Source organism: Gasterosteus aculeatus, chromosome 7, assembly GCF_964276395.1.
Source record: "Gasterosteus aculeatus chromosome 7, fGasAcu3.hap1.1, whole genome shotgun sequence".
NCBI classification, from domain to species: domain Eukaryota; kingdom Metazoa; phylum Chordata; class Actinopteri; order Perciformes; family Gasterosteidae; genus Gasterosteus; species Gasterosteus aculeatus.
This window is the reverse complement of record NC_135694.1, coordinates 2,228,276-2,250,920: the sequence shown is the minus strand read 5'-3', so window position 1 is coordinate 2,250,920 and position 22,645 is coordinate 2,228,276. Positions and strand designations below refer to the sequence as shown.

Genomic DNA, 22,645 nt, shown 5'->3' with positions numbered 1-22,645 from the left:
CATTTAATAAAACCCTTTTGTCCGATGAGCTACTTCCTGTTTGCACGCTGCGTCCCGCGAATCACATTCACGCATTTTCAGATATGCGACAAAACGTTAACATCTTGAGAACAGACGCACATCGGACACATGCAGGTAAACAACAACAAATAACAAAAAGGGAGGAAAGACGAGAGGCGAGGAGGAGACACGTGGAAGGAAGGAGAGAGGGAGAGTGAAGAAGATGAGCGCTGGATTCTTCCTCTTCATGCATCGCATTTGGAACTGTTGCATAACCTGCTGCTGCCCTGCTGAACTCTAACACACACACACACACACACACACACACACACACACACACACACACACACACGGTGAACTCTGGGTAACACCAAACACACACAAATCCAGAGAGAGAAACCATATGTGAGCGAGGGATGAGAGGAGGAGGGAGGGAGGGAGAGCAAAACCACATGTGGGGGAGAAATGGGAGTAAAGATGGGGAGCGACGCAGATGGATAAGGCAGAGAGGGGGAGACGGGGGGAGGGCAGATGAAGATGGATAAGAGGTAGAAACGGGGCCAGAAGACGGCTCCTGGAGGATCGCGGGGAAGCGGCGGCGTGCCATCGCACGCGCTCCGATCAGAGCGGGAGGTCGCGGCGCCACCTGAGCCGACCTCCCCGCAGCCTTTCTAAAAACAGGAAGTGCCCTTTGTGTTTTCTATTAGTTATCAAACCCGCCGCTTCCTCCGACTGGCTTCAGGGGGGGGGAGCCGCTGATATGGAGTTCACCTCCCTGCGTCCCCGAGTTCACCGCCGCCCGGCCGAGGTTTGACCCGCTAATCTCCGACACAAACAGGAGAAGCGGCGCTCGCCGGAACGCGTCACCACGGGAGGGCGGTTACGTAAAGCGCAAACGTCAGGCGGCTAATTAGGTTCCAGCGAACGAGAGGGACAATAAAACAACCCAATCAGAGACGAGCAGGAGACCTTCATGTTATCGGACGGCTGCTCTCACTTTCACCTCACAGGAGGTGACACATAAACAAAGAGGAGAAGACGAGATGAGGAGACCAGGAACATGACAGGGGGAGGAAACGAGGAAACGATAGAGAGGAGGAAGAGGACCGGCGATGAGTAGTCGAGATGACGAGGGAGGAGAAGACGAATCGAGGACGAGGGAGCGCTGGGTGAAGTTCAGGGCAGAAGTTTGTTGGAGGAGCGATGGAGGGTGAAAACAGACGAGAGGGTGAAGAAGACGAGGGAGAGGGTGGGCTCACACACACACACACACACACACACACACACACACACACACACACACACACCTGACCCCCGATTCACCCGACACACACTCACAGGGAGGGAAAACGGCAGGTCTCTCTCTCTCTCACTCTCTCTCTCTCACCTCTCGCTGAACTTCTCTCCGTCTCGCTCCCCCTCTCTCACCTCGGCGTGACCTCCCCCCCGCGCTGCCTGTCTCCCCCCTCCTCCCCCTCACACAGATTATTGCTTCCTCTTATTCTTCTGGGGGCAGAAAAACACGTTACGCTCACATTTCTTGTTTGTTTTCCTCTCGTTTCTCCGCTAATGGGCTCTCTCCCCCCCCCCCGCTCACTCCCCCTCCCTCCCTTGCTCCCCCCTATTCCCTCCTCTCCCTTCTTGACATTTGATCATCTGCTCCGTTACTTCCTCTCATCCTCAACCATGTCAGCTGCACAGTTTCCATTCCTCCAACTTTCCCTCGCCCCTCCACCTTGCCTCCTCCACCCCTTTTCCCTTTTCCTCCATCTGTTTATCCTTCCCATCCTTCCTTTCCTAGTTACTCTCTTCCTAACCTTTCCCTCTCCTCCCTCCATCATTGACCTCCTCCTTCTATTCCTCTTCTCACCTCCCTAACCCCCCCAAACCTTTTCTCCTTCCAACTCCTCCACTATGTTCTTCCATTCTCCTGCTCGTCCCCTCACCCCCTTTTTCTTTTGCGCTTTCCTCATTCCGTCTCCCTCTCCTTCCTCGCGTCCTTTCCTTTTCTACCTTTTCAACGTCACCTGTCACCTTCCCTCCCGTCTCCCCCTCCCCTCACCTGCCGCCTTTACTCCTTCCTTCCATCCTTGACCCCTTCCCTTCTCTATCTGAACTCCTTTCCTCCTCCCTTCTTTCTCCGCTGCCAGTCAGCTTCACTGCAGCGGTCCTGTTGCTAATGGCCTAGCGGGATTACCCAGGGATTACCCAGAATCCATCACGTTTACCCTCAGATTGGGATTATGTGACGTTCGGAGATTCTTCTTTTCATCGCCTTCCGACTTTTCCCTCCACCATCGTCCCTGCGTCTCCTCCTATAAAAGTATTTATATAATAGAATGAACATCTATAACGATTGGTTGCCATGGTTATTGATTGTTATTTGGTGAATTGCTCCATCGGAAGCTTGTCGCCATCACTCATCACCGGCCGACAGCTGCCAGTCAAGTGAGAGTTCAGACAGAGAAAGTTCTTTTCACTGTTATCAGGAGGAAAACAGCCGACGCATCATCGCCTTTCATCCCTCTCAGGGTTCAAAGGTCACTTAAGACTTCCTACTGCCAGGAGAAAATAACCTTGCCTGTCAATGTCAGGACAAAGGTCAAAGGGCAAACAAAAAGACAAAACGAGACAGTTGAGAGATGCAATTCTCTACCAGATTAAAAATGGTTAATATCGACAGCACCGACTTGAGGGATATTTAAATGTTTTCTTCAATTGTTTTCTGACGGACTCGGATTGTCTGTCGGATCGCAGGCCCCAAAACATCCGATGAGGTCACGATACGAAAGCAGAAACGCTTTGACGTTTATTGCCCGATGTTACTTCTGTAAATACGACAGACACTTCACCCCGAAAAGTCCGCTTTGACCCTTAAAAAGGTCAACGGTCAAATTCACAACACCTTCCTACTGTTTCACCTCAACATCGACGTTAATCTTCTTCCCACCGACCCCGTAGGGACGCCGCCCACGCGCCGCCGCGGCCACCAACATGCTAATCACGAGCTCGTCGTTAAATGATGACGCGTGGACGAGAGGAAGAGATTCTCAGAGAAAAGTTTACAGAGGGGAGAGAGAGGCAGAGGGGGGGGGGGGGGGGGGGCAGAGGCTGACAGGGAAGAGAGATGGGAGGCAAACGAGAGGAAGAGAGAAAACCCCAAAAGAATGATGGAGGAAATATTACAGGAGAGGAGGGAGTGCAGGAGGTCAGGCCGAGGGTAACGAGACGTTACGGAGGAGGAGGGACGGGGGAGACGATAAACGAGTGCAGGCGGGGGGGAGGTCGGGGGGAGGGAGGGGGGAGCTGCTCTGTGCGCTGATGAAGCAAATAAAGACGGATACTCCAAAACAAGCAGGGCAGCTTGTAGCTCAGTTTAGATCCAGACACTTGTTTAAAGGTCATTTTGGCCTCGGACGCTTTTCAATTTGGGACCCGGCTCTTTTTTTTTTTTTAAGAGTCTGATTCTGCGCCACAGTTAATTTTGGGTTTGTCTCTTTGGTAGAAAACTTTGAACCTTTAATGGTTTCATCCTGATTAAATTCCTTAGATTCATCCTTTCCTTTGAGATCAGTTCTACGGGCACTTCCTACCCGCCAATAAGGACTCCTCCACGCCAACGGCATACGAGAACTTCCAGTACGCCTGCCTCTCACCTGAGAGACTGATCGTCGATCTAGATCGATTCTTCCCCGTTTAGTCAAGATCATCATCATCATTCTGCAGCTCGCGATTAAGCCCCCCGTCCCCCCCTCAACAGCTCTGCGCCTCCTCAGCGGCCACAAAACAGGAAACTAATGAAAGGTGAGAGCGCTCCAACTTCTGGTTTGACCATGAAATGACCGCGCAGTCTCTCACACACACACACACACACACACACACACACACACACACACACACACACACACACACACACACACACACAGAGAGAGGAAGGGGTGTAGATGAGGGTCGTATTGGGGAGACTGACAGAGGTCAAGACTGATAACACAGAACAATGACCTGACCCGGTCACTGTACATGTGTGTGTATCTGTGATGAAGTCAAATCTATTTACTACAAGTGTGTGTGTGAGTTTGAACCACATTGACACCCCCTCCCAAAAGCAACCCTCCCCCCCCCCCCCCCCAGATTCCTGACCACTACTTGACCACTGGTCGGAAGCAGCGAGACCGCCGCTTCCCGTCCAATCGGGGGCGCAGAACAGCTCTGTTGCCATGACCACTGCCTGACCCGCTGTCACGGCGATAAGGCCGGCCGGCCGCAGACAGGACAGGAAGTTGAGACAGGGGCCGAGACACAGACACACACACACACACACGCGCAAACACAGACCTCTCCCACATAAATAATAGCGTGAACCCATAAATCTGCGTATATGGAAGCACATATTTCGAGCAGTAGCCATTTTTCTTGCCGCGTTATCTTAAAACGCAGCCGGCCGCTGCGCTACACCCTTTGTGTGCGGTCAGATAAGGGTCTTTAGGGGGTCTGGCGGTCGTCCCCCGCCAGCGATACTTATCCTCTTAGCCTCCCCCCCCTGAGCCTCCAGCACACATGGGGAGGATGACAATGTCTTCAGACTCCTCCACTAACACACTGACTGTAGCACTTACACTGTACTTATGACGCCACTCATCTATAGCAAATTGTAAATTGGCTTATTTGATGAATTTGCACTTGCTCGCTCCTCTGAGTTTGCAGCCTCATGGTTGAAATGCACAGATTGTAAATGTGATGTGATGTAATAAAGAGGAACTAAGAGGAAGAGGAAGAGGAGCTTCATCACCATCTCCGCTCCGGAGGTCGCAGAGTTTGAACTTTCCACGTGGACTGCGGAGCGAGTCGATGCCCACGCGGCGCCGTCGCATAGTAACACGCGGCGCCGCCCCCCCCCGGTCCGCGGAGGACGGACAAAAGACGAAAACGCTGTCACAGCACTTTTGTGCGTCCACTAAAAGCTGCGTATGAACATCCTCCCCCCCGCCCTCCCCCCCTCACCCCCTCTATGGGTCGGCGGGCGAGCATTTAGATGTCCGTCTGCTGTTCATCCTCCCTTCGGCCTCTTTCTTCTCCGCTCATCGCACTCTTTCACCCCGCTATTCATCCCCCCCTTCTGTGAGCGGTCAAACGGATGAAGGGAAGTGTCAGCCTCCCGAGGAGAGAGAGAGAGAGACGGAGGGAGAAACACGGGGGAGAGGGGGAGACCACCCTGTACGTCCGATTCACTCGCCGTATCACTTTCACCTGACTGCACTCTTTCATTCTCCATCCCTCGCTTTCTGCTCCGCTCAGTCAACGTTTTCACGCATTCACGCCGTTGCTTTCTCTCTCCGGGGCGAGTTCTCAACGCCGCCGGAACGCTCCCCCCCACCCCCCCCCCCCCGTCGTCCTTCCTTTAGATCCATTCTCCAATTTCCCTGCCTCATTTTCGCCTCCCAGAGCCCCTCCCGTCCCCGTCCTCGTCCTCCGGGCCGAGGAGTCGCGAGGTCAAAGGTCGCCGATGGGCCCCCGACGCACACCCCGGCCCCCCGCCACACAAGCAGCCGTCCCGGTGAGGTAGCGACGGTAGCCGGCCCGTCTCCTCCTGTCCTCGTTCTCACCCCCGGCTCCCCTTCTCCCGGGCCCTCCACTTTCTCCTCCCCGCAGGCGGGGGTGTGCATTTCGGGACAGCCTGAACCCTGGACCAAACCTCGGGGGCCATAAATCACGCCGACAGGCTGCGAGCTTCGCGGTAGCCGGAATCAAACCCCCATTCATCCTCGTTTCCAGAGAGGAACGGAACCGTGGCAGGTGCCAGACCGAGGAGAGCGTGTCGCAGACTGGAGATCACCCAGAACCAGAGAGGGAGAGAGAGAGAGAGAGAGAGAGAGAGAGGGAGTGCACCAACGAGCAGGTTCTGAGGGAGAACAATGGGATGTGGAGGTGATGATAACCGGGAGGAATGCATCGTTTCTCTCTGCGGGGAGGAAGCGAACTGGCATGTGCACTCACGTCGGGAACAATGAAGCAGCCGACGCGCTGACAGACTCGAGCGAAGGCTTCCTGCAAGCGCGCCGACGGACGACCCGCCTCCCCGCAAATGGCTCTGCGTACTGTGTGAGAACGGGAGCAACCTTTGGATTCGCATCTCTAGTGGACTTATTCTGTAACTGCTGTGGTTTAATACGTATCCAACGGGACCATTTGGGTCATTTAGAGCGTATAGTTGGAGGTTTTACCGTTCTAAATCAAAGCAGATCCAACGTCTTAAATAAGTGAGACATCAACGAAAATAATGAACTGGGAATGTGAAGCCGTGAGGAGCGGAATGAAGAAAATAGGAGCGGTGAAGAAGAGAAAAGGGGAGGAGTCAAGGGAATTCAGAGAAAGGAGGATGTGGATATGGTGAGAACAGAAGATGGAGAGATGATGAACATGTTGAGGGGGGAAAAAAGAAGAGGGATATAAAATAAAGAGGTGACAGAAACAAAAGAACCAAACCGTTAAAAGTTCAAAAAACATGAGACTTTAAGAAAATAAAAAGACTGGAAAAGGCGTGTGGAGGGGACACACACACACACGCACACGCCGAAGAATGCACGCCTGGCGTCTGAGCGAGTAGAGAAGGGGATGAGTTGAGCTCTACTGGGGCGCCACACCGCAAAACACAAAACACACACAATCACACCATATACACACAAACACACACACACAAGAGCCAGCCAAAGGTTTGAAGTAACCACAGACTTCTGGATGTTCTAAATATAGGAGGATTGATAGGATCTGTGGAAAAGGGTAGCCTGCAGAGTGCACGCACACGCACACACACACACACACACACACACAATCAGCCTCCTACGCTCACAAAATTATTTAGCAATTGTGGAGAGAAAGCCGCTGACAGCTCAGATAAGTGCGTTCCAGTCCGCCGGTTTGAAATACTTTGACATGAGAGTGAAACAGCTCTGCTCTCCGTGTGTGTGTGTGCGCGTGTGTGTGCGTGCGTTAGTGGCGTTTCGCGGCGTGCCACGCAGACGCGTTGCCTTAGCGATCGGATTAAAGGAGCATCAGTGTCGCCTGCTGATGACGCGATGTGTCATCGGCGTCGCAGGTGTCTCGGTTCAAACGGTTACCGGTGTAATCCGGTGACGCGCTCGGAGCTTGCGCTTGCACGCATCTGCAAGTGAAGATTTTAAACAAACTCAAAAGACGTGCAGAAGCACAGCGAGCCGTGTCCTGTGCGGATTTATTGCTGCTGTCAAACCGGTGCGATGAGGACGTATAAGAACCTTCCCATCTGGAGAGGCGAGGAAGGGTTCCTCCATTCCTACGTGGAAGATCTCCAGACTGCAGGGAGAGAAGCAGGCTGGTATCGGCCTGCAGCGAATCCATTAGCTTAGTCAACTCAACGACACGACACCTTTACTGGATACAGAGATAAGGAAACTGGATTGAGAGAATTCCAGTTTTTCTAATTAAATGACAGACCGATTAATCGTCGATTGATTTGCACGTTGGTCTGCTTATTAAATCCATTCCCACGTTTAAGTGCATTATTTTTCGAGTGAAGATCTTGTTTGCCTGTTTATCTTCAGATGCTCTATGTTCCTCGTAGCAAGGAATGTCCTCGGGGAACTCCTGTCTCGCCGCTGTCCCAGGACCCCGGAACCCGACCACAAAACGCCCCCGTCAGCGTGATTCATCGACCATTCACACACACACACACACACAATCACACACACACACTCATGGTAAAGCGTCAATGAGCTCATTTATGAAAGCACGTCCAACGTGGAGAATTTACCTGAAAGAATGAGGACACACAAAGATGCGCTGGGCAGATGTGCACACGGAGGCTGCGTATGAAAGCGCGCGTGGGAGGAGCTCACGGACGCTTCTTTTGATGTCATGAGAAAAACGAAACAATGGACGGGACGGCCGAAAGGAAAATAAAAGAGGGATGGAGCTGAATAACTTCCAAAAGGAGCGACGGAGTCAACCGATTCGATTGGGAGAAGAAAGGGGGGGAGGGAGGACGGTGGGAGCAAAGGGGACGGAGAGGCGAAACGGGGAGCAAACATGGATGCCGGATGAATACAATTTTTCCCTTTTCTCCTTCTCGCCGTCTTCCCCCCTTTCCTCCTTCTCCTCCTGCGAGCGGGAGAACAAGAGGCACTACATCATCCCGACAGGCGCAGAAAGAGAAGAGGGGGAGAGAGAAAGCGGGATTGTGACGGAGGGATAAAGGGCTATCCGTCTCCGTCTGACGCCTCATTCATCGTCCCCTGCTCCGTCCTGCCGGCCCATCCGTCATCCGCTGTCACGCACAAACGCACGCGGAAAAGATGCACTTTGACCAACTTTCACACACTCAACAACAACGACGACGACGACGACAAACACACACATCAAAGGCTCGCCTCTCCGCCCTGTTTCACACATTCACTGCGGTGACACACAAAACGGACACACACTCCACGCTCGGTTTCTCACACACACACGCGGTCTCACAGAAACGATGACAACACGCACTGCGGCCAGAAAATCACACACAAACCTTCGCCTGGGCTCTCCGCCCTGCTTCACACATTCAGCGATGACGGATGGGAACACGCGCGCACACACACACACACGCGCGCACGCACACACACTCCGCCCAAACATCCTGAGCCCAGCGGAGACTCGTCCAGTTCTGTCCCTCCGTGGTTCCGCTCTGGGCTTTTTTTTTCCCCCGCCCCCGAGGACCCGAGACTGTGTCCAAACATGTCGCAGCGGGTTCCGGCGGACCCGGGTCGGACCGCGCGGGTCCTGCATGGTTGCACCTGTTCAGCGGCGCAGGACCACTCGTCCTCTTTAAGTCGGTAAAAAACGAAAGGAGCGCTCGCTGCAGCGGTTTCAAGGGGGACAACGGTGACCTTTTTTAGGTTTAATGAGTGAATCCTCAAGTGGCCCCAAATCTAGTTTCCTGATGAAGAGCGCGACGCTTCCAGCTACATCGTCGCTAAATACACCCAAACGCAAATCAGTCTTAGTCGGGCCTGAGAGTCGCCAGTTAGCACGGGTCCCCGTTTCATCTGAGACACCACCAGGCAGCCAGCAGACGCCGCGATGCTGGCGATGCTGCCGATTGGATGTTTACGGCTGGGGACAATTTCTGAGAGGCAACACACAAATATCATCACAAAAAAGAAGCAGTTTGGTTTTTCAGTGAAAAGAGAAACCCGTCACGGAGGTGATGGAGGTCTATCTCATCCCGGCAATGCGCGGGGGGGCGGGGGGGGGGTCATAAAGCTGACCTAAACCTCCTTTGCATCGCTGAATCTCAGGGATCAACGCGTGTCCTCCTTTTGGGACATTTCAGCGCTCACTTTTGACCTAAAAGACGGCCGGAAGAACAAGTGGAGCATCTTGACAAGAAATGACAGATGGTTCCAAGTTTGCAAAGCCAGAGAATGTGGGGAATTCACAAGACGGTAAAAAGGTGAGAAAAGGGGGATGAAAGTGGACAAACAAAGCAGGAGACGTGAGACGGAGGGGGATTGTTGAGGGTGAACGACAACAACAACAAAATCAAAAACCAAATGAAGGACGAAGACGAGGAGGAGAAAGCCTTGGAGGAGGACTCCGGGGCAAAGGGGGGAGGGATGAAAAGGACATGGGGGAGGAGGAGGTGGAAAAAAAGATAGTGGAGAGAGAGAAAAAACAAAACAGAGAAAACGAAGGAGAGAGGACCACGAGGGAGACAAAGACCTACTTGTCTCAAGTCACTGAAGGCCAGAAGCAACGTGTCACCCTGGAAGCCTGCGACCGGGCCGGCTCTGGCAAAACCTGTGGGAAAATACAAACCCGCACCCCCCCCCCCAGTCCTCCCCCGGAGAGAGGGAAGAGAGGAGGAGGAGGGGAGGGAAAAAAAAAAGAGGGTGAAAAACGGGATAATAAAAGACCTGGTCGGATTCGCTATGCATCGGGATAGATTGGCAGACAAATGACAGCCTGGGGAGGGAGGGGGGAGGGACGGGGGGGGCAGGGTGTTAGAGTCATGTCGCTGGGTCCTGTTGAAAGGGAGAAAGAGCGTGTGTGTGTGTGTGTGTGTGTGTGTGCGCTCGCCGGTGTGAAAGGTTTAGCAGTGTGTTCACTTTGAATGTGTGTGTGGAGATTTCAGAGCATTTGTCTTGTCTGAATGCATCTGTGTGTGTGTGTGTGTGTGTGTGTTGGTGCGCAAGTGTGTGCATGTGTGTGTGACAGTTGATAGGCGTTAAGACTGTGTGTGTTTATTTGTTGTTTGTACAGGGCTTTGCCTGCATGTTTGGGAACAGTTGGGGACTGTTGGATTTTGAACCCAGGGTGACGCCTGTGTGTGTGTGTGTGTGTGTGTTGTTGGGGTCGTACGGAGTGTGAGCTGGGGTCTTGGCGTCAGTCGGCCCCCGTAAACAAGCCGACTGGTATTCTGAGCGAGGGAACGAGAGCAGCAGAGTGCTGCGGAGAGAGCGAGCCTGTGGCTAATCTCTTTCACCTCAGGACACACACACACACACACACACACACACACACACACACACACACACACACACACACACACACACAGCAGCAGCACTGATTATACGCCTGCCATCTTCAGTGACCCCCGTGACACACACACACACACACACACACACACAGACACACACACACACACGGCCGTGCTCATGGTGGTTGTTAACTAACTTTTAACCAAACCTCCACTTCCTGCTGGCTACCTCTCACTTCCTGCTGGACTCCACCTTCATGGAATCGATCAATCACTTCCTGCCTGACTCCACCTTCATGGAATCGATCAATCACTTCCTGCCTGACTCCACCTGCATGGAATCGATCCATCACTTCCTGCCTGACTCCACCTTCATGGAATCGATCAATCACTTCCTGCTGGACTCCACCTTCATGGAATCCATCAATCACTTCCTGCCTGACTCCACCTTCATGGAATCGATCAATCACTTCCTGCTGGACTCCACCTGCATGGAATCGATCAATCACTTCCTGCCTGACTCCACCTTCATGGAATCCATCAATCACTTCCTGCCTGACTCCACCTTCATGGAATCCATCAATCACTTCCTGCTGGACTCCACCTTCATGGAATCGATCAATCACTTCCTGCCTGACTCCACCTTCATGGAATCCATCAATCACTTCCTGCCTGACTCCACCTCCATGGAATCGATCAATCACTTCCTACCTGACTCCACCTTCATGGAATCGATCAATCACTTCCTGCCGGACTCCACCTTCATGGAATCCATCAATCACTTCCTGCCTGACTCCACCTCCATGGAATCGATCAATCACTTCCTACCTGACTCCACCTTCATGGAATCGATCAATCACTTCCTGCCTGACTCCACCTTCATGGAATCCATCAATCACTTCCTGCCTGACTCCACCTCCATGGAATCCATCAATCACTTCCTGCTGGACTCCACCTTCATGGAATCGATCAATCACTTCCTGCCTGACTCCACCTCCATGGAATCCATCAATCACTTCCTGCCTGACTCCACCTTCATGGAATCCATCAATCACTTCCTGCTGGACTCCACCTTCATGGAATCGATCAATCACTTCCTGCCTGACTCCACCTTCATGGAATCCATCAATCACTTCCTGCCTGACTCCACCTCCATGGAATCGATCAATCACTTCCTACCTGACTCCACCTTCATGGAATCGATCAATCACTTCCTGCCTGACTCCACCTTCATGGAATCCATCAATCACTTCCTGCCTGACTCCACCTCCATGGAATCGATCAATCACTTCCTACCTGACTCCACCTTCATGGAATCGATCAATCACTTCCTGCCTGACTCTACCTTCATGGAATCCATCAATCACTTCCTGCCTGACTCCACCTCCATGGAATCCATCAATCACTTCCTGCTGGACTCCACCTTCATGGAATCGATCAATCACTTCCTGCCTGACTCCACCTCCATGGAATCCATCAATCACTTCCTGCCTGACTCCACCTCCATGGAATCGATCAATCACCCCCCCCCAACTACTTCCACCTTCGCTTCGAGTCACTCAAAAGGCCAAAAATGCTCCTTGGGTTTCTTCCTTCTTTCCTTCACTTCAGCGTCTCTCCTCCTCCTCCATCTTTTTTCCCTACTTATCGGCTCCCAGTGATTTATCCGACCTCGCTTTCTTTTCATGTGACACAATGCTGAAATTCCTCCTCTTATTTAATCTGTAATTCCTCCCTCATGTGCCCCCCTCACTTCCTCCTCCTTTCAGACTCCTTTAATGCCTCCTCTCATCCATGTTCTGCCCTCACTTCCTGCTGTACTCGTCTTGGGCTTTTTTTAATTCACAGCCCTTTCATTTAATCCCATTTTCTCTGCCCTCTTATTCCTCAACCTCTTTCATCCCATTCAACTCTATCCCTCTTTTATCATTTAATCCTTTCTCACTTCACTTTTCACACACACACGTTTGCTTCTCGTTCACTGAATCTATTTATGCATCACGCTTATTTTTTTTCTGCTCATTCCTTCCATACTTTCTCCGTACGTCCCTTCGTCTTTATTCAAACATTTCCTCTTTTGCCGGACTTTCACCACCTGAAATAAAACACATTGGTCTCGTTCGTTCTACGACTTCTTTCATCTTCTCCCTCAGGCGCGAGAGGGCAGGGAGGTGGAGGAGGAGAGGGATGGATGGAGAGGGAGAAGAACAAGCAGCACGGACCAGATGGGAAGGAGAGAAGGGAGGATAAGGGGAGGGAGCGGGGAGGAAAGGGAGAAGGACGCGACGAAGGGGGCACAGAAATGAGAAGATGCGCGCGGCCGCCCCCACCAAACGGTAACCAGTTGATCCATAGCGCCCCCTGGGCTTTCAAACAGAAACTACCCGCATGGCCGAGGAGAGCTTTCTGACTCGCCGCTTCCCAGCTTTGGTTTGTGCGTCTAAGTGTGCGTGTGTGTGTGTGTCAGCTTGAACGAAAGAAGCACGGAATAAGCGACAATGCGGCATGAAAGGGATTAAAAAAAAGTGAGGGGTCTGAGATGAAGAACAGAGGGAGGGGAGGATGAGGTCGACGGCGAATAACGTTCACCCTCCGAACCCCCCAAAAACCCCCCCGGCGGGACTGAAGAGCAGGTTTGCTTTAAAAACGCTAAAAACTCCCATTTACAAGAGCCGCAGGCTTCGCAGTCAGCTTTTCCCCTCCTGACGGGCCCCCATCACGTCGCGTTCGACGGGCTCTGACAAAGCTCGACATTTTTATGTTTCATTTAAAAACTCGCCCAGAAAATAAGCCCTTCGCTCCAACCGGGTTCTGGAAGAAAACATTCAATTCTGCACTCGTCATTGCGACTAAGGAGCCAAGTTCATGTGCCGAAAAAACTAAATAGAATGCAACCAACTCAATGTGAAAAGCACCCAAATACGTTTGTGCATATTCAAAGAAAAGAAAAGCGTTTTTCAGTCCCGCCGGCGGGTTTTGGCGGTTCGGGAGGGGCGGGGGGAGGCGGGGGAGTCAAAGCAGAGCGTGCTGCTAAATGAAGAACTAGACGAGGACACTCACCCTCGCACTCCTGCACGTCGGCGTTGAGCTGGTGCAGAGCGCCGATGGAGATCTGTCTGACCTCCGGGTCCAGCAGGAGCTCCGTCAGGGAGGTGGAGATGTGTTTACAGGCCGACATGCAGGCCGTCTGGGCCACTTTACCCTGAGGGGGGGGGACGGACGCATTAATACAGACACCCAAACACGTGTGTGTGTGTGAGAGACATGGCGCTGCCTCGACGTCTGCATTTCAGCAGCATGAAGCGGAGATGAAAATCAGGGAAAAGTTAAAACGGTAAGAAAACAGAAAGGAGAAAATCATCTGCGCCTCTTTGACATGCTGAACAAAGCTACATTAAACACACAAACCCATCGTGTCCAATACACACACAACCACACTCATGCAGGTGTGTAATTGAGCTTAATCTTAAGCCTCAGGTTCAAGTTAGTTCTAATCACATCAAAATTACACTTTGTTATGTGGATTATTTTAGTTGTGCTGGTAAATGTTGAGATTCAGTCAGTTGATTTTCTCGGTTGTTTGTTTGCGTCGATGACAGAAATAGTAACGATGGTCCAAACTGTCTTGCAGCAAACTTTGAGATAACTTTTTAAGTTGAGGTCAAACATGTGGTGATCAGTCGGGTTGGGATGCAAAGACTTTAATATTCCTGTGAAGCGATCGTGATAGAACGAGTGGTCAAACTGTTAATACGGAATTAACAGCAAAACCATAAAGGAGATCAATTCAATTACGTGTTTTCATTTGAGTGACCGTCCATTCACCTCCATTCACCATTCACAAAACCCCCGTCAGCGGCGGGACGGTCCCGTTGAAGCCGGGAGTGAAACCTGCCAGCACACATGTTCAAGAAACGCACACCTACGACAGGCCGGATATCCTCCCATACCATGTTGACCTCTGACCTCTGCAAGCGCACAAGACCCAGGGGTCAATTATCATAGGGCGAGATTGAGCGTGAAATAGGCTAATTCTATTTACATGACACACACACACACACACACACACACAGACACACACACACACACGTCCGTCTGACAGAAACGTGTCGGCGCAGAGTTCAATAAAGACACCTGGGAACCTTTAGCCTGAAGCACTAAAGGAGGGAGGAAGAAGGGAAGGAAAATATGAGTGGAAAAGAGGGGAGGTGAGAAAGGGAGAAGAAAGGAAAGAAAAACAAGTGGAAGAAAGGAGCAACGGACAAGGAAAGCAACGGGAAGGAGAGGAAAGGTGAGTAGAGGAAAGAAGTGAGGAGAGGAGAAAGGAAATTGATCATATTTGAATGGAAAGGAAAGATACTTAGGTTAGAAAGGGAGAGGGGAAAAAAGAAAAGGAAGTGGAGAGGAGTGGAGGTCGCAATGAGCAGAGCAAGGAAGGAAGGAAAGGAAGTGAGGAGGCGAAAAGGACAGAATGAGCAGAGCAAGGAAGGAAGGAAGGAAAGGAAGTGGAAAGGAGTAGAGGACAGAATGAGCAGAAAAGGAAGGAAGGAAGGAAGTGAGGAGCAGAAAAGGACAAAATGAGCAGAGCAAGGAAGGAAGGAAAGGAAGTGAGGAGGAGAAAAGGACAGAATGAGCAGAGCAAGGAAGGGAGGAAAGGAAGTGGAAAGGAGTAGAGGACAGAATGAGAAGAAAAGGAAGGAAGGAAGTGAGGAGGAGAAAAGGACAGAATGAGCAGAGCAAGGAAGGAAGGAAAGGAAGTGAGGAGGAGAAAAGGACAGAATGAGCAGAGCAAGGAAGGAAGGAAGGAAAGGAAGTGGAAAGGAGTAGAGGACAGAATGAGCAGAAAAGGAAGGAAGGAAGTGAGGAGGAGAAAAGGACAGAATGAGCAGAGCAAGGAAGGAAGGAAAGGAAGTGGAAGGTGAATAGGACGAAAGGCCAGAGGACGCGAAGGAGAGACAGATCAAGCGAAGATTCCATTCCTGCCTCCCTCTCTCCTTAAATCCTTCCCTCACTCCCTCCATCCTTCCCTCCACCTAACGAAAGTGCTCATTAAAAGCTAGTCAGACGCCAACGGCTGAACAAATAATACGAAAGAGTGAAAGAAGGAGGAAAGTGGTGCAGGGGGAGAGAGGTGAGGAGGAAAGGATGGGTCATTAAATAGGAATGAGAGGAAGGAAAAGGAGGAGTAAGGAAAGGAATGCAGACAGATGCGAATGACAGTAAAATATGCAACTCAGCACTTTCTCTTGCTGTCAGCTTCTGTTGATTTAACTATTAAATACGTGTGAAAACGGCCTCTTTTGTAGCTCTACTGAACCATTTCTCCTCTTTCATCATTTGGCAAAGTGGCTCAAAGAAAGTGAGCTGAAGGAGAAGAAAAGAAAATCTGTCAAATAGAAGCAGTTGGTGGAGACCAAAGCGGAGCAAAATCAAGATTAGCAGAGGCGAATATGTGAGCAATGAAAGGAAAAAACAGAAGAGCAGCACATTTGAGAGACAGCGAGTGAAATAAGAACATTTTATTGGGGGTGGTCTCAGTCAATAATCCCACGTGTTACTACACACCGTCTATTGTTCCCCTAAATGTTTTCATTTGTGTGATTTTAGGAGCTCAAAAAGATCAAATAACTTTTTGCAATAACAGAAAAAATGTGGTCTGTGATATTTAAAACACAGTAAATGAATTCGACTGCGTGATGACACCTTATTTACAAGCGGCGGCACACGCGCAATAAACACAACCAGATATTTCCACCAGGGAATTAAAATCCACCACTTTGAATTAAAAGAAAAGCGACGGGGGAAATGCGTTAAAACAACCAGAACCTCACACGTCAAAGTGTTCAGTGTAAAAACAGATTGGTGTCGTGAAGCACTCCCGCGGGGGGGGGGGGGTTTCGCCGTTCGCCAGGAGCAGGTCAGGAGTCGGGGAGCGCCGCTCTGATTCACGATTCCTGGAAGGGATTGGACGCGGCGGCGTAACGGGCCCCCGCGGCACATCCAGAAAGCCGTCAGTCAACCGGACGAGCGGGTCGGGGGGGCGGCCAAGAGTCAGGAGGAACAACGAAGAAATAAAATAAAATAAAATACGGCGGGGCGACGCCCTCCGGAGGGAAACCGTCTTCAGAGTGAATCTGGTTTCGGGGTCAGACTGAAGAAGGGGAATCCATTTGTGATCTGGGACTCTTTTACAACTGGAAACGTCAAAAAAAGCGTGTTAGAAACCCAGAAAAGACTCGGGAACGTTTGGGAATTCCCTCCCTGGTTGGGACGCGTGAGCACAGAACCAGGAAAACATGCATCACTGCAGCCGCATCTCGCATGCCGCTTCTCTTTTTTTTTTAGGGGTCAAAAGGGTCAGTCGGGAATCGGCACACAACACTCCCGTTATCTCAACAAGCCGGATACTCACCGGTAAGGTGGCGTGCTCTACCGGCGTTCCCTACGGTGAGAAACATAAACCGGGAACATTCAGCTGGATGGCAACACAGCAGAAAGCCGTGTGTTATTATTATTGGGAGACGTGACAAAGGAAAAAACATTTAAAAAGTTGAGGGGAAACTCGTGTGACGGCTGCGTGGAAATAAACCTCTCTCTCTCTCTCTCTCGTCTCTTTGGACGTCTTCCACCTTTTTGTATTTATTGCACACGGGCTCTTGAGATGTTCAGTAAGTCCCAAAACACACACGGAGAGAGAAGAGCAGCCAGGAACCTGCTCGGAGCGCAATCAACACAAGCCGTCGAGCAGCTTATAAAATCCAGGAAATTGGAGCTCTTTGGACTCAAAGTGGAGTCCAAAAAGTTCCCTTCCTTGACTTCCACATAATCTTTCTCAGTCCCGGGGCCTTTGGTGGTAGCCTAGCTAGCGGTATTATTAGCTCCTCTCTCCGCTGAGAGGCGGGACCACGAGGCCCCCCCGCCGAAGAAACGTGAGCCCGCTGAGCTCTCCAAGCACACGGCGGCTTCCAGCCGGTTACCGCCGCTCGCACACACACACACACACACACACACACACACACACACACACACACAGGAATGTTGCTGTGTCACGGCGAGCCGCCAATTAACGAATCGCCCGTTCGGGTTCCACTGTTGCGTAACGTCGCCGATTCCATTCAACACAAAAATGTTCCTCTTAAATGATCGTCTTCCGTCTCAAATCGACTGACCTTCGGTTTATTTGGATCCCAATTAGCTGTTTAAAGCTGAATTAAAGACGTTCTCTCGTTACCCCCTTTTCGGGTTCTCGCATATTTGGGGGGGGTTTTGGACGGGACCAAAGCTTTCTGGAGCTTTGTTTTCTTACCTTGAACTGTCAATTCAGAGTCCAACAACGTCACAGGAGTGCAAAGCTAAGTGTAGTCTTAACCCCAAAACACAATACGAGCTGCTTCTACAGTGTACTACTGTCCGTGTGTATTTTTAACCCTTAAATTCATGCGGAACACGTGAATACTTACTACTCGTTGGTTCTAGTTCATTAGTACAGAACTAGGAGCTCTAGTTAAAGTCCTTTTCTCGTTTCCTTCTCCCTCCAACAATATCCGATTCATCTACTCCATTATATCATCGGCTCGTATTTCAGAGGGTCATACCTCCCAGATTTTAGATCTATAGCGTCTGATCTACTTAGGAGGCCCCAGAGTGTGTGTGTGTGTGTGTGTGTGTGCGCGCGTGTGTGTGTTAAAGTGTGTGAGACGGCGTCGTGTCCGGGGCTCTCGGGGTGTAAGGAAAAGCTCCTTAGAAGTGCTGGAAAACACTTCGACCACCTCGTGTGTGTGTGTGGCATCGTGGCCTTGTGACCCGCTTCGACCAAATCTGTGTGCGCGATCATCTTAAAACTAACCCTGTGTGTGTGTGTGTGTGTGTGTGTGTGTGTGTGTGTGTGTGTGTGTGTGTGTGTGTGTGTGTGTGTGTGTGCGCTGCGAGCTTTATGAGAGCTGTGAGTGGGAACTTGGACCGTGTGTGAGCAAACGCCGTCAGCCGCTTTCAGGGCTTTTGTCCCGTTAATCTGAGGTGCATACATGTCGATCGCAACATGAATAGGTCACACGGCCTTGACCGGATCAATAAAACACTTCCTGAACGGGGATTTGTTGTAGCGGCAGTAGGAAAATTGTACACCGGCTACCAAACGTTTCAGATGATTAATGAAACTAGAGGGGAAAAATTCCCCCCTTTCCATCAGAACCAGCGATGCACGCTTGTGTGTGTGTGTGTGTGTGTGGCAGCCGGGCCGTGGAGTCAATGGCCTGACCTGCTGTGTGATCCGGTGCTGCTGACCTGACCAGCTGACCCTTTGAGGAGCTTACCGGGGCCCATGTTAACGATCTAACCCGCGACGCGCCGACACCCTAACGAGCTAAAGCAGATTGTTCTGCCCTGTGGCGGCCCACAGTAACATGCAGCCGGACAGGTGGGGGGGCTTGTATAACACACACACACACACACACACACTTAAAGGTAATGAAAACGTATTCTAGCTGTGCCTTCGTGCTGATTTATAACGTGCTTAGCGTGTACTGACAGGCAGGTTGGTGAAGACGCTGAAGGTGCTCTTCAGGAAAGCGATCAGGTCCACCAGGTAGTCGCTGGCCTCCAGAGCCCCGCCTCCCGGCGCCGCGGCCATCCAATCGTAATTAGCCAGCTGCAGGAACTGGTCGATCTTGGCGTTGAGGTTGGTGTAGATCTCGGCCTCGGCCGCGTGGCGAGCGTCCTGAACAAAAGGCCATGGGACAAAAAAGAAGAAGTGAGGGAGGGCGCAGAATAAAAAGGACGGACAGACGACGAGAGGAGACGGCGGGCGCACCTTGAAGGTGGAGGTCCCGTACAGCTTGGTGGCGTTGGCCGAGTCGGGCGGGACGTTGGTGATGTTCGATATGAACTCCTCCAGGAAGTGGCAGCTCTGCTCCAGGTGCGTGGTGTTTATGATCACCTGCACCAACTGGACGCAAATGTTAAAGATGGCGTCTTTGGGTTCGTTAAAACCTAAAAAGCCCCACTGGCCATCATCGTTACGACAACAGAGGACATCATGCTCATTCTGAGCAGGCTGCGCAACAACATTAGCGCGTTCCCTTTAGAGGGGGATTATAACAAGAAGGGGCTTCTTCTTCACACACACACACACCTCTGCCAGCCCGACATTCTTCTTCTTGATGGCGTACTGCAGACAGTGGCTGAGCGTTCTGGTCAGCAGGAGATTCGTGGACTTGCGGATCATATCATCCACCTCGGTGGAGCTGAGGGAAGACACACACACAGACACACAGACAGACACAGACAGACAGTGAGTGACTGTGCACAAGTCTTCTCCTGCAGAGGGCCGCCGCGCCTGAAAGCCAGTGCAAACACTTTAAGCTCATTTCTCAGTCTGCAGAAAGCTCTCCGGTTGGAAAAAGTCTAAATGTCAGCCAGTTCGAATGACATTACCACTTTATGAGCTGTCGGCCTCATTAAAAGTCAAACATCGCCTTCAATCTGCACCGCAGCCTGAAAATAATTGATCTAAATAGCCATTTAAAATTGGAGAAAATTGTCCCTGAATCAATAAATGACCCAAAGACGGCTCGTAAAGCTGATCCAGGAATAGTTTTTTCCCCATTTGCCTCATGATCCGGTATTAGCCTTTTGATTCTTAAACATACATTTACCATCCTCCAACCTCCACACTTTAAAAAGTCATCAAATTACCACCTCTGCGCCGCCAACGAGGACAGCGAGCCGAGCTCAGATTTCCTGCTTGAGTGGATGTTCGACGGCGCTAATCAGACGCCGCTCACACAATGCACACACGACCCCTTTCGCTGCACTGCAAATGTGGTGGACGTCTGCTGAAGAAACCCAGAAGGTTTTTCATGGCAGCGCGCGTCTCGCTTAATAACGCGGCTTCCTGGAAGCGTCAAGCTGCATGAGAGAAGCTGACCCGGGGTCAGTTTGAGGGAGGGACCAGCGTGCAGCGCAGTCAGACACACCAGGTGAGAGGAAACACGCGGAAACGCACAAAAAAAAAACTTTAGTACTCAACACGAGCCCAGAGAGAGCGGAGGACGACACACAACGCGGCAGAAACAAAAGCGCTGCGGGTCCAAGAGGAGGAATCCGTGTTTTTAGCGCGCGTGTTCGATGCCAGAGTCCTGTGGGTAACAAACACATTCCAACCAAAATCAGTAAACTATCTGAGCCTGGAATTCAACACAAACACACACGCACACACACACACACACACACACACATGCACCTAAGCACGGTGTCGCCTGAGGGAGAGCGAGCGCTGGAATTCTCAACTCACTTTGTTTCCAAAAAAGTAGAGGAATCCTAAAAACGTTCCGATGATTTGGAGCGAGGGGGGGGGAGGAATTCCTCTGCAGAAGTGCAGAGTGGACAAAAATAGTGTGGAGAGTGGCAAAAAGTCAATGAATGCGAGTGAACTCTGCACACACACACACACACACACACACACACACACACACACACACACACACACACACACACACACACACACACACACAGACAGAATGCGGATTGAATTTCATTATATTTATGCTGCAATATGTATATTTCTATATATATTTCATTCTGCGGTGGCCGATGCCGTCGGAGGGAAGGCAGACGGCCTTCATGCAGCATGTTCACGGCGCAGTGAGGAACACACGGGCGAGAGGTATGAACGCACTTTGAACGCACAAAAGGGAAGCGCCGCCTCCGGCCATCCAACACAGAGATCCATTTTCTGAATCGTCCGATTGTCTTCGCCTCAGTTGGCCTTCCGGCTCCTCGTCCTCCCGACAAACGCGCCAGCTGAACTCGCTCGCTCTCCCCCAGCTCCGGTTTTCACAACTCGACACGTCTCCACCACACCCCCTCCACCCCCCTCCGAAAACTCTGCTCCCCCTGAAACATCAGAAAAGCTCTGTATCACCACGGCGCTGCAGCCTCTGCCAGTCCAGCACTGTGTTTTAAATCAGACCCCAAAACGTCACGGCGGCAACTTTCCCTGCACGACGACGGGGAGTTGACTGGGTCTCCCATGGCAACGGTGTTAGTTATGTCACTTTATTCTCCATATAATAATAATGATTTTCAAAAATAAATCTTTCGAATTTTTGCATTGCATTCGTTTCTGTACTTCTGCAACATTGTTATTGTTTAGCACTAAAAACAACAGCAATAAAACATGTTTGATTTTGAAGCGTCTCCCGTATCTTGGTAATGCTTCCCGGTACGCCGGCCTCGATTGACTCATGCAGGAAGAGGGCTCACCTCATTCCAGGAGGGACTTAGTAAGGAGGCAGTTGTGTTCAACAGAAGTCTTCAAAACCAACACACACACACACACACACACTTGGTTTCCTCCCACAATTGAGAACAGAGGTTAATGTCAAAAGGTCAGCGGGATCAATGACCGCCATCGTGCTCCATCATCCCGCCGGCTTCCGGACCGGTGCGCGTCCCCCGTTTGAAGCGGGCAGGAAGGCGTGTCGCCGCGGTAACCGGATAGCGGGGCGCGCGGCGGCGCAGAAATCAAATAGCGGAGTCATTACGCTGATTGAGGCGAGCGATTAGTGGAGGAAACGCATGGACATCTTTGTTCGTTGGGAAAAGATGATTTTTTTACTGCAGGACGCGTCTCCTCTCGACGTCTAACAAGGATCGTCAGGCACAGGGAGCGCGCTCTCTTTCTAATCACTTCTCCCCGTCCGGCCTTCGTTTCTCCCTCTTCCGCCGGTCACGGATCAATGGTCCCTCCGCGCACACACACACACAAACACACACAAACTAACACGTGAGCCTTCACACAGACGCACACACTATCGAACACAAGGTCACTGGATACAAATACGCTGATAATAAATGAAGGAAAGCCACACGAGGCCCCGGGGAGGTAAAGGGGCATAAAAGAAGCTGCCATTTTCATAACAAATCAGCTCGACACTAATAATACGGATCAAACTGAAGGATTAAATGGTGTGTTGTTGCAGAATGTGAATGAAGGCTTCTTTGTTATTTGACATGTGGGGTTCAAGTTCCATGTGTGTGTTTGTGTGTTATGCATACAAGCCTCCACGCATGTGGATCTGTGTGTGTGTGTGTGTGTGTGTGTGTGTAGAATCCTTGTGGACAGCGGAAGTTGTTTCCTGATTGCTCGTCTCCTCG

The 22,645-nt window shown here is 51.2% G+C and overlaps 1 protein-coding gene across 6 annotated transcripts in view; it reads right to left on the bottom strand.

Annotated features, from left to right (window-relative positions):
• exoc6b (exocyst complex component 6B) overlaps positions 1-22,645 on the bottom strand; it is a 42,283-nt gene that overhangs the window by 2,402 nt on the left and 17,236 nt on the right. For 2 of the 6 annotated variants that reach the window (XR_013468129.1, XM_078105413.1), the window contains exons 16-21: positions 19,620-19,731; positions 19,299-19,433; positions 19,017-19,205; positions 16,902-16,931; positions 13,550-13,691; positions 9,737-9,810 (exon numbers count right to left, since the gene is read on the bottom strand). Coding sequence is in view for 2 of the 6 variants with exons in the window: in XM_078105413.1 (XP_077961539.1) it covers positions 9,737-9,810; positions 13,550-13,691; positions 16,902-16,931; positions 19,017-19,205; positions 19,299-19,433; positions 19,620-19,731 (682 nt within the window). In the remaining 4 variants the exon portion in view is untranslated. The remainder of the gene's footprint in view (positions 1-9,736; positions 9,811-13,549; positions 13,692-16,901; positions 16,932-19,016; positions 19,206-19,298; positions 19,434-19,619; positions 19,732-22,645) is intronic. The other 4 variants (XR_013468130.1, XM_040183183.2, XR_013468131.1 and 1 more) reach the window with 3 other exon arrangements.